Source organism: Scyliorhinus torazame, chromosome 2 (genome assembly GCF_047496885.1).
Source record: "Scyliorhinus torazame isolate Kashiwa2021f chromosome 2, sScyTor2.1, whole genome shotgun sequence".
Lineage (NCBI taxonomy): Eukaryota > Metazoa > Chordata > Chondrichthyes > Carcharhiniformes > Scyliorhinidae > Scyliorhinus > Scyliorhinus torazame.
Genome location: NC_092708.1, coordinates 158558194 through 158570928, shown reverse-complemented (window position 1 = coordinate 158570928; position 12735 = coordinate 158558194). Strand labels below are relative to the sequence as shown.

General features: G+C 43.5%; 1 protein-coding gene across 1 annotated transcript in view; it reads left to right on the top strand.

The window, feature by feature from the left end:
* The first annotated feature begins 743 nt into the window (after positions 1 to 743).
* LOC140392891 (serine/threonine-protein kinase 17B-like) overlaps positions 744 to 12735 on the top strand; it is a 47083-nt gene continuing 35091 nt past the window's right edge. Inside the window, exon 1 of the mRNA XM_072478657.1 lies at positions 744 to 1104. Coding sequence (XP_072334758.1) covers positions 974 to 1104 — 131 coding nt within the window. The 5' untranslated portion in view covers positions 744 to 973. The remainder of the gene's footprint in view (positions 1105 to 12735) is intronic.

Below are 12735 nucleotides of genomic sequence, written 5' to 3'. Positions count from 1 at the left end.
ACAGAAGAGGTTTACCAGGATGTTGCCTGGTATGAAGGACATTAGCTATGAAGAGAGGTTGGCTAAACTCAGTTTGTTCTCACTGGAACAACAGAGGTTGAGGGGTGACTTTATAGTAGTTTATAACATTACGAGGGGCATGGACAGTGGATAATCGGAAGCTTTTTCCCAGGGTGTGAGAGTCAATTACTAGAGTTTAAGGTGCAAGGGGAAAAGTTTAGAGAAGATGTCCACCAAAGGGCTGGCATGAGCCCAACTGTCGCCTTTTGTACCGTGTTATATGATCTCAAGCAATTCTCGGCTGGATTCAATAATTTTGTAAAGCTTGACTATTAAGTGTAATAAACCTTCGCATCTAAGTTAAGGGAGATAGAAGTGTATAATCTTTAGATTGCTACCCGAATGACCACCCCCCTTCCTCTCCCCATACTAACTTTGAACTCAGCAACGAACAAGGCGGAAGTTTAAACGAGTCTGTTTTTAAATCTAAGCGACGCTCTTTCTGTCCATTGGCTGCCTGGTGCCTTGAGGAAGTTTAAAAAGATCGGCCGACAGCGCGCGCGCGGCGGCCGTTGATGGCCTTGCCCCCCAGACGGGAGCACGCACGCGCTCGCGTTTCCCGGACGCGAGAGCACGCGCACAGCCCCCCACCTCGCTGAAAGGAAGGAAGGAAGGAAGGAGGGAGCGCGCACGCACGCACGCCGCGTCCACGCTCCAATCAGTGGGCACCTGCCAGCACTGCACGAATCTGCTGGAGTAAGTGCCGGTTGGGCGAGAGAAGGAAGTTGTCCGTCTGGAAAAGGTGACGGTTGTGTTGTCCCTCTCGAGCAGAAGCGCGATCATTTCCAAATCTGCGCGCGTCTGTGAAGCGGGAGGGTCGGAGGCAGTGGCAGGTGCCACGTTCTCCTTTCCAGTCGAAGCAGCCGGTTGTCCGGTGAGTGGAGATTTCGAGCGGACAAGGTGTGGGAGGAGAATGTGCGAGAGCCGTTGTCGGAGGATGGCGGACAGGGACAAGCGGCCCGTCTTACTTGCTCACACCCAGACCGCTTTCATGACGGACTCCTTCTACAGTAACTACACTGTCACCACGAAGGAACTAGGCAGGTGAGTACAACTTTTACGCACAAACTCGGTCACTTGTGCCATTAATGAGGAACTTCAGGTTGATGTTTGGAGGGAAGGGGCTGTATGTGATCCGACTTTCCTACCATTTTGTGAGTTTCTTTAGTCTGCATTAGTTGCCTTGGATATCTGCACTTATATTCACCGAATGGTGTACTTATACAGCGTCTTTAACTTATTAAAACGTCCCATGCCGATTCACAGGAACACGTTAAACAAAACATGACGCTGATCCACATAAAGCATTAGGTGAGAAGGTATGGGCTTGGTCAAAGAGGTAGATTTTAAGGTGTGTCTTCAAGAAATAATGTAGTAAGAAGTCTTACACCAGGTTTGTTTCAAATCACTAGCTTTCGGAGCACTGCTCCTTGTGGAGAGTTTTAAGAATGGTATTCCAGAGCATAGATCCTAGGCAACTGAAGGAACTAATATCGAAGCGATTAAAAGCGGGGATGCTCAAGAAGCTGGAATTTGATGATTGCAGATATGTTGGAGAGTTGTGGGATTACTTAGTGTAAATTAAGACCAGGGCAGCTAGAGTTTTGGATAAGTTTACAGAGAATGCGGGAGACTAACCAGGAGTGTAATGAAATAGACAAGATTAGAGGCAATGAAGGTATGAATGAGGGTTTTAGCAGCAGCTGAGGTAGGACAAAATCAGACAATATTACAGAGGTGGAAATTGGTGGTGTTTGTGATGACTGGTAAATATGTAGTCAGAAACTCATCTCTGGGTCCAGTATGACACCAATATTTGAACACTGGTTTAGTATAAAATTGATGCCAGAGCGGGGGATGGAGTGAAGCTATGGAACCGAGTTTGGAGCAGGGTCCAAAGATAATGGCTTCAATCTTCTCAATATTAAATTGGAAGAAATCTCTGCTGACCAAGTACAGGTGTCAGACAAGCAATCTGATCATTTAGCAACAGTAGTGAGGTAGAGGGTGGTGGTGGGGCAGAGCTGGTTCTCATCAGCATACATGTAAAAACTAATGCTCGACTTTTGCGTAATGCCACCAAGGAGTGGCATATGGATGAGAGATAGAAAGAGACTTGGGGGACACCACAGGCAAGTGTAGCAGCTTAAATGTTGATAGTTTATTTATCTTGCAGAATAAAGGTTCTCTGGTCAGATATCCTCAGTTTTACATGTGGGTCAGTTTGCAGCTGAGATTTTCATTTGAGTAATGGGTTCAAGTACCTCTTGAAAGTCTTGGAGTTGAGGATGACACCCTGTGTAGTACTGAGGGAATACTTTGCAGACTTTCAGATGAGACATGAGGGTGGCATAGTGGTTAGCACTGCTGCTTCACAGCACCTGGGACCCGAGTTCAATTCTGGCCATGGGTAACTGCATGAAGTACTTTCTTCCCAGGTCTGCATGGGTTTCCTCCGGGTGCTTCGGTTTCCTCCCACAGTCCAAAGAAATGCAGGATCGGTGGATTGGCCATGATAAAAAAAATTATCCCTTTGTGTCCAGTGATGTACAGGTAGATTAGGTGGGGTTCTGGGGATAGGGTGGGGGAGTGGGTAGTTGGCCTGGGTAAGATTAATTTTCAGAGGGTCAGTGCCAACTCGATTGGCCGACTGGCTGCCTCCTGCACTGTAAGAGGTTCTATTGTATAAAAACAGACACACCAGATTCTGTGGCACTCTTTAAAAGAAGACAAAAGCGTCCTGGTCAATGTTTATCCTTCAAACAACATCACTGAAGCAGATTATCTGGTCGTTATTACTTTACTGTTGGTGGTGGTTTGCTGTATGCAAATTGGCTACAGTGTTTCCTACATTAGGGGTTCTCAACTTTTTTACTTTTAGAAACCCCTTTCATGTGTTATAATCATTCCATGGATCCAACATATAGATACATAGAAGTTACAGTGCAGAAGGAGGCCATTCAGCCCATCGAGTCTGCACCGGCTCTTGGAAAGAGCACCCCACCCTAGTCCACACCTCTACCCTATCCCCACAACCCAGTAACCCCACCCAGCACTAAGGGCAATTTTGGACACGAAGGGTATTTATCATGGCCAATCCACCTAACCAGCACATCTTTGGACTGTGGGAGGAAACCGGAGCACCCGGAGGAAACCCACGCAGACATGGGGAGAACGTGCAAACTCCGCACAGACAGTGACCCAGCAGGGAATCGAACCTGGGACCCTGGAGCTGTGAAGCAATTGTGCTAACCACCATTCTACCGTGCTGCCCTCCGCATAACGCAGTTCAAGTATTTTTCTGTATTTAAAAAAATGGTTAATTAAAAATGTTTGAAATTTTTGTTTGTCTTAGTGTATAACTAAATGGGATCACCCCTTTCAGTCTTTCGAAGATAGAGCCCCAGGGTCCATAAGCAGCCCAAAATAAACCTGCTGGTTTGGAGAGTACACTGGAAAATGGGTGTCTTTGCATGCATGATCGAGTGCAAAGCCTTAGTGTGGCTTTCATCCTTCATCGTAGTTTCTCAAGTTTAAATAATGTACCTATTTTAACTTGGTCCATTGAGCAGAAGTAGGTTGATAGGAGCCCCAAAAGAGCTGTGCTGTATATATATCACCGCTTTTCCACTCGGATCCCCCCCTGTTACCATATTTCCTGGTGTCTTCTGCTGGTGGACTAGAGTCTAACTGAATCAGGTGAGAACCTCATTATTGCATGCAAATCAAGACCTAAATAAGTAGAATATAGATATGCTTTAGAGGGACAAGAAAGTTGTGAATGTCATCAGTCTTGAGTGTATTCAAAAGAGAGATCAATAGATTTTTGGCTACAAAGGGAAATAACGAACATGGGGATAATGTGGGAAGGTGGCAGTGAGGTAGAATATCATCCATGGTCTTGTTAAATGACAAAGCAGGCTTGAAGCCTACTCCAGCTCCCGTTTCTTATGTTCTTAAGTAGAGATACTGATTATCTTGCTATTGAGGCAATTCCAGCAATAATTTAACATTTTTAACTAATGTACGGCAAGTGGAAAAAAAATAAATTGGCATTATGTAAGCTTGAAATAGTGAACTGACATGTGGGAACTGAGCCATTCAGTTTTCAACACTGTGGACAAGGACATATGTGGTTACCAGGCTTTGTATTTCGGGTTGAATCAGAGGAGCTACAGTGACTTCATTTCCTTTTCGTGATCTCTTTGCTACAAAAGTTTTTTAAATAACTGTTGCTGCTGTAATGCAGAGCTTGGAAGTATTGCTGCAGAATCCATGGTGAGGGGAAGTAATAATAATCGCTTATTGTCACAAAAGGGTTCAATGAAGTTACTGTGAAAAGCCCCTAGTCGCCACATTCCGGTGCCTGTTCGGGGAGGCCGGTACGGGAATTGAACCCGTGCTGCTCGCATTATTCTGCATTACAAGCCAGCTGTTTAGCCCACTGTGCTAAACCAGCCCCTATTTGCATATACTTGCATTTTTGTACTGTTCCACAAGTCATACCTGAGAGTGCCTTGCAAAGGGAAGAAATTGACATGATGAAGGTATTTGACAAGAGAATGTTGAATGTATGGTCAGAGGCAGATTTTTAACAGCACTTCCTGCTCTGCCATTCATTTTGAAGATGGGTAGTAAGATGAAATGGTTCTGGAAAGTTCTGCAGGGTCTGGGTGTAATGTATGGAAGAGTGGGTTCTTGGGTAATTTGAAAATCAGGATGAAGATCTTTTTATTGGCTCGTAACTTCCAGTGGAGTGGCAGCTGAGTGAGATCCCCCCCCTCCCCTCCCGGTTACATACACTGCCCTGAGAGATTAATGATGTGGCGATGCTGGCGTTGGACTGGGGTGAGCACAGTACGAAGTCTTACAACACCAGGTTAAAGTCCAACAGGTTTGTTTCGATGTCACTAGCTTTCGGAGCGCTGCTCCTTCCTCAGGTGAATGAAGATTAAGGCTGCTGCAGTGGTGGAGGGTTCGGGGGAAGGGGTGATAGATGTGTAGCACTATGCGTGGCATATGTGAGGGATGGGGGATTTAAATAAGTACTTTTGTAACAAAGATACCAATTTTACCTCATGGTTTTTTGGGTCTCTGCCAATTTACCCAAATCCTCAACACCCTTTGCCTTGTTTCTCCATTTCTTTGATAATTTTTTGAAAAGCATATTTTTGGCAAGCTTTTCATTTTTAATATTGTTGGTGCATCTTATTTTGGAATAATCATTTTGGCTGAGTTTCCTTCAACTCGAGTGACCCAACAGTATTTGGCTTTAAGATTTAGAACTTAAGAACTAGGAGCAGGAATAGGCCATCTGGCCCTTGAGCCTGCTCCGCCAGTCAATGAGATCATGGCTGATCCTTTGTGGACTCAGCTCCACTTTCCGGCCCAAACACCATAACCCTTAATCCCATTATTCTTCAAAAAACTATCTATCTTTATTTTAGAAACATTTAATGAAGGAGCTTCAACTGCTTCACTGGGCAAGGAATTCCATAGATTCACAACCCTTTGGGTGAATAAGTTCCTCCTAAACTCAGTCCTAAATCTACTTCCCCTTATTTTGAGGCTATGCCCCCTAGTTCTGTGTTCACCCGCCAGTAGAAACAACCTGCCCGCATCTATCCTATCTATTCCCTTCATAATTTTATATGTTTCTATAAGATCCCCCCTCATCCTTCTAAATTCCAACAAGTACAGTCCCAGTCTACTCAACCTCCCCTTGTAATCCACCCCCTCCAGCTCTGGGATTAACCTAGTGAATCTCCTCTGCACACCCTCCAGCGCCAGTACGTCTTGTCTCAGGTAAGGAGATCAAAACTGAACAGACAACTCCAGGTGTGGCCTTATACAATTGCAGCATAAAACTCCCTAGTCTTATACTCCATCCCTCTAGCAATGAAGGACAAAATTCCATTTGCCGCCTTAATCACCTGTTGCACCTGTAAACCAACTGTTTGCGACTCATGCACTAGCACACCCAGGTCTCTCTGCACAGCAGCATGTTTTAATATTTTATCATTAAATAATCTCTCTTCTATTTTTCCTACCAAAATGGATAACCTCTCATTTGTCAACATTGTATTCCATCTGCCAGACCCTAGCCCATTCACTTAGCCTATCCAAATCCCTCTGCAGACTTCCAGTATCCTCTGCACTTTTTGCTTTACCACTCATCTGCAAACTTGGACACATTGCCCTTGATCCCCAACTCCAAATCATCTATGTAAATTGTGAACAATTGAGGGCCCAACACTGATCCCTGAGGGACACCACTAACTACTGATTGCCAACCACAGAAACACCCGTTAATCCCCACTCTTTGCTTTCTATTAATTAACCAATCCTCTATCCATGCTACTACTTTACCCTTAATGCCATGCATCTTTATCTTATGCAGCAACCTTTTGTGTGGCACCTTGTCAAAGCCTTTCTGGAAATCCAGATGTACCACATCCATTGGCTCCCCGTTATCTACCGCACTGGTAACGTCCTCAAAAAAATCCACTAAATTAGTTAGGCACGACCTGCCCTTTATGAACCCATGCTGCTTCTGCCCAATGGGACAATTTCCATCCAGATGCCTCGCTATTTCTTCCTTGATGATAGATTCCAGCATCTTCCCTACTACCGAAGTTAAGCTCACTGGCCTATAATTACCCGCTTTCTGCCTACCTCCTTTTTTAAAAAGTGGAAAAAGCTGGCTAATTTCCAGTCTGCCGGGACCACCCCAGAGTAGTGAATTTTGATAAATTATCACTAGTGCATTTGCAATTTCCCCAGCCATCTCTTCTAGCACTCTGGGATGCATTCCATCAGGGCCAGGAGAAGTGTCTACCATTAGCCCCATTAGCTTGCCCATCACTACCTCCTTAGTGATAACAATCATCTCATGGTCCTCACCTGTCATAGCCTCATTTCTATCAGTTACTGGCATGTTATTTGTGTTCTCCACTGTGACGACCGGACCCCAAAAACCTGTTCAGTTCCTCAGCCATTTCCTCATCTCCCATTATTAAATCTCCCTTCTCACCCTCTAAAGGACCAATATTTACCTTAGCCACTCTTTTTTGTTTTATATATTTGTAGAAACTTTTACTATCTGTTTTTATATTCTGAGCAAGTTTACTCTCATAATCTATCTTACTCTTCTTTATAGCTTTTTTTAGTAGCTTTCTGTTGCCCCCTAAAGATTTCCCAGTCCTCTAGTCTCCCTCTAATCTTTGCCACTTTGTATGCTTTTTCCTTCAATATGATACTATCCCTTATTTCCTTAGATATCCACGGTCGATTTTCCCTCTTTCTACCGTTGTTGCTAACTTTTGGTTGGTTCAATTTGCTCTGTTTTATAACCTTTGCTCTAGAGTCGCCAGGTATCTTTATGATACCACCACGAGGTTCAAGTTCCAGTACTGATCAATAAATCAATACACCAGTTAGTAAGTTTCAAATCAAAACACATTTATTATACACAGTCAATCACTACTCATGCATAAAACTCTACTTCCTAGACTATCTCTATACTATAGGCCTATACTTAGCTTTGGAAATGGCCCACCAGGTCAGGGGAACAAATGGCCTTTCGTTCGGGTTCTGAATCTGCAAGCTTCAAAGCTGGTACGGACTAGTAGCTAGGAGCGCCTATCACGTAGCGTGCGTTGACTGGAGACTTACTTGGTTGATGTAGCCGCGAGGCAGGTCACTGTCAAGGGTTGGTTCGAGCTGCTGAGTGACCCTGCCAAGGACGAATTGAACTTGGGGACTCTATTTTATAGACCCCAGAGGCTTCCCGACCCTTTGGGCGGACCCCGTACCTGGTTCCAAGTGATTGGACTGCGTTCCGATCACTTGGATCGATTTCTCCAATACTGGAGCTGTTCCCTGATCGCTGGGCGGTCCCTAGGTGTCCGTTGGCCTACCTTTGTCTTGGCTCCTGCTGGCGCCGAGGAGTCTGGCTTGACCTTGTTTTACTAAATGTTTCCAATTGTTCACGGGGATCGCTCATTAGTATGCAGATGGTCGGTATTTTCAGTGCTGTCTGGGTTTCTGCAAAGTCTAATACACAGGAAACTTTGCACCTGCTAGTTTTTCCTGGCTTGACTGAATTTCCCTGCAGCCTTTGCGGATCTCCATTTTAAAGTCGGGAAGTGGCCAACCCAGGTGGCTACACTGTCCTTCCTTTTTGTTGGTATAAACCTTTGCTGAGCACTGAAAAATCGCTTGGAAGGTTCTCCACAGTTCCTCAACTGTTTCCCCATAAAGTCTTTGCTCCCAGTCTACCTTAGCTAGTTCTTCTCTCATCCCATTGTAATCTCCTTTGTTTAAGCACAAAACACTAGTGTTTGATTTTACCTTCTCACCCTCCATCTGTATTTTAAATTCCACCATATTGTGATCACTCCTTCCGAGAGGATCCCTAACTATGAGATCATTAATCATTCCTGTCTCATTACACAGGACCAGATCTAGGACCACTTGTTGCCTCGTAGGTTCCATTACATACTGTTCTAGGAAACTATCGCGGATACATTCTATAAACTCCTCCGCAATGCTGCCTTGACCGACCTGGTTAAAACCAATCGACATGTAGATTAAAATCCCCCATGATAACTACTGTACCATTTCTACATGCATCTGTTATTTCTTTGTTTATTGCCTGCCCCACCATAATGTTACTATTTGGTGGCCTATAGACTACTCCTATCAGTGACTTTTTCGCCTTACTATTCCTGATTTCCACCCAAATGGATTCAACCTTATCCTCCATAGCACCGATGTCATTCCTTACTATTGCCCGGATGTCATCCTTAAATAACAGAGCTACACCACCTCCCTTACCATCCACTCTGTCCTTCCGAATAGTTTGATACCCTCGGATATTTAACTCCCAGTCGTGGCCATCCTTTAACCATGTTTGGAGGTTAAAGAACCAAGATACCAATACTGTTTCAGTTATGCACTCCCTACACTTCTGCAATACAGTATTGAGCAAAAGTATTGTTCAGCTTTTGACTCACTTCACCATAACATCCAGCACTCTCACCTCCATCTTGACTGTGGTCCCCATTCGGAGTATTACACTCTTAACTTGGTCCAACCCTTCTCTCTGATCCCTCTGGTCCAAAGATGCAGATTTGAACATACGTGATGAATACCTAGTTTAACCATATAAAACCAAATGTGGCTTGACCACTTAAAGCATAATCGGGTCCTTTTCTCAGCTGACAAAACTGCTTACTAGTCAACGATTATCTTAGAATGCTAAGATAACACTTGGCTTTTTCTGCTTTAAACTCCTCCCCACCATCTCCAACAGGAACTGTGAGGCATGTGTAGAATTTTTTGTGACTAATATTGCAATCACCTGTTTCTGCCACTCTGCCCAGCCATCCCTGATCCAAATGGGCCACACTTCCTCTAAGGTTCCCCATCCTCCCCTCGTACTGAACTCTCAACTTTCTCTAGTTTCTCTTTTATGTCACTTAATGCTCTTTATAAGCTGATCTTGTCTGAGACCCACCAACTTTTGCTCCCCCCTCCACTCTATTTCCATTAAACTGTCCATGATCCAAAATCCCCTTTGTACCCCATGTTTGCTAATTTGTCAACTGCTCTCTTTTAACAGCTCGTGATCCTTTCTGTCCTTCCAAACTACTGTACCATTCCCAGCCTTCATTTCCTCTCATCCTTGAACATGGTATTGCCTTCCAATTCCATACCGATCTTTTCTGGAACTCTCTTTGAATCCCTCCAATCAGGTTTATGTTCCTGCCACAGGATTGAAACAGGTCTTAGAGTGTCATTTATGACTTTAATATCTAAATAAAAATTGTAAACTATCCCTTTTGTCCTTGTGATTTTCTGAAGCCTATGATACTGTTGAACCATCTTCCCCAACACCTCCATTGTTGACCAGCGAGGAGGAACAACACTTGCCTGGTTCCTTCAGTTCTAATCGTAGCCAGAGAATTGTCATTTGCAAAACTTCTCTTCTCTACCTGCTGCAGCATTGCCACTATCTCCCAAGGATCTAACCTTGGTTCTCTCCTATTTTCCATCTATATACTGCGTCTCATCATCACTGCTTTTAGCCCTCCACTGTCATTTAATTATGTGACATTGAATATTGGAAGAGCAGGAATTTTGGGAAGGCTGTAGTTGTCTTCAGTTCCTGTCAAAAACTCCTTTATTTAACCACTGACTCCGTCTTCCTCCCCGGCAACTGTCTGTTACGGAACCAGACCGTTTACAATCTTGGTGCCATATTGACCCTGCAATGGGTTTACAACCACATATGCATGCTATCGCTAAGACTGCCTATTTTTACTTCCTAAGCATCACTGACTTTACCCCTGCCTCGGCTCATCCACTCCTGAAAACCTAATGTCTTTGTTACTTCTGGGCTTTGTTATTCTCTTGGCCGGCATCCCATTTTCCACTGTGTAGCCATGAGATAAAACTTTGCATATGTTCTAATCCGCATCAAGTACTGTTCAGGTCTAACTTGCATTGGCTCCAGTTGAGTAGTCCCTTAAATTTTAAAATTTTCAACCTTGTTTTCAAGTCCCTCCCTGGCCTTGCTGCTTCCATCTCCATTCCTACAAAACTCTTGAGATATCTGCACTTCTCTAATTTAGGCCTCTTAGGCACCCCTGATTTTAATTGCTGCACCATTGATGAGTGTTCTTTCAGCTACCAAGGCCGTATGCTCTGAGATTCCTTCCCTAAATCTGTCTCTCTTTTTTCTCCTTTTTTTAAGGTGCTGCTTAAAATCTCTTTGACATCACTTTTGGTATTCTGTCCTAATATCTCTTGAGGCTCTGTCACATTTTGTTCTGCTCTTGTGAATTGCCTTTAAACATGCTACAATATTAAAAGCACCAAATAATTGTAGAGTTGTCTTTGCTGAAAGGCCTTGAATAAGAATCGCTAAACTTGTATTTTTACAATAAAAAGAAAATAAAGTGCTGGTTTAAGAACCAATCCTTCATCTCCGTATCGAGAACAGAATCCAATTTAAAACCTGATTTGTGGGAACCATCAAGAGTATTAACCTAAAAGTAAGAGAAACAGCAACAGGCCTCAGAAATTTAATGATCGTAGTGTTCACAAGATCGGATCTTTTACTGAGTAAGAAAATTCTTTTTGGGGCACTTGATTATTACTTTTTAAATATTAAATAATTTTTGAATATTGGGGCAGGGGAGTGGCACACTGGTTAGTACTGCTGCCTCACAGCGCCAAGGACCTGGGTTCAATTCTGGCCTCAGGTGACTGTGTAGAGTCTGCACTTTCTCCCTTTGTCTGCATGGGTTTCCTTCGGATGCAGGGTGCTCTGGTTTCCTCCCACAATCCAAAAATGTGCAGGCTAGGTGGATTAGCTATGCTAAATTGCCCCATGGTGTCCAAAAATGTTAGGTGGGGTTATGGGGATAGGGTCGGAACATGGGTCTAGGGAGGATACTCTTTCCAAAGGTCGGTGCAGACCCGATGGGCTGAATGGCCTCCTTCTGAGATTCTACGACCATATAAACTGTTGTTTCAAAATAGCTTTATTGAGTACAAGGTTACCTTCTTAAGCATGGATCATGGATGACTTTCTTGCACTCCGGCTCGTTGGGTTCTGAGGTGGCTGATGAGTACAATGTGTGATCTGCAGATTCTGCCACATGCTAGGCAGGTGTTGTTTGAAGAGTTGGATAGATTGGTTGTTTGTGCGCTCTCTCTACTTCGCTTCTGCACAGTCTCTGTGTTCGGAGCCCTCTCAGATGAACCTTCTCCATTTTGATCAATTGAAAACTAAAAGAGTTGGCAGGGAAAGTGAATTTCTTCAAGGATGCTTTGAGGACATCCTTAAACTGTTTACATTGTTCTTCTGGGAGAGTCCTGCTGCGACCGAGTTCTGAGTAGAGCAGTTGTTTTGGTAGTTTGGAGTCTTGTGTACTAACTACATGTCGTCCCAGTGGTTTTGAGTGATTAGCGCCTCAATGCTGCACAAATATGGCTTGGGAAAAGGTGCTGCTATTGACAGCCTTGCAAAACCCCAAACAAAATGTCTGCTGTTAAATGTGATTCCTCAATTGGGTACCATGTGCTGAACTATCCTGGGTGTACTAATAGCTACATAACAATCAATTTAAGATAATCAGTCAAACTCATAATTGGCTCATTTGCGCTTGTGAAAAATGACATACATTAATACCCAGGGACCTGTTCTCTCCAAACAAAGGAAATATGTTCAAGCCTTGTGCTTTTTTTTAACTACTTGGAAACATGGAGTCTATAGTTCTCCACCACCTTTTCCATGGCAATGCCTCAGCCAGCACCCTTTTCTTCTGTAGTATAAATTGTTGTGATTGTTTAAAATTTGACATTCTTGCTTTTATCCTGATGAGTACAAAGTGAAAAGCTTTGGCAACACCTCTTTTCAACAATATTACATACCAATGCAATTGTTTCAAATATTCAACTCTGTTGACTTTTAGCTTGGATTATCTTGTAACAAGATTTAAAAAAAACTATTCATTCATAACAAATATAGCGCAGTATTAACATTTAAAAGTGTGTAAAACTTAGAATATTTTGCAATGGCATGAGACGTAAGGAGAAGGCTTTAATAATGTTTAATTTTGGTTCCCCCTTTTAGTGCAATACCATAAAATGAGGCAAGAATAA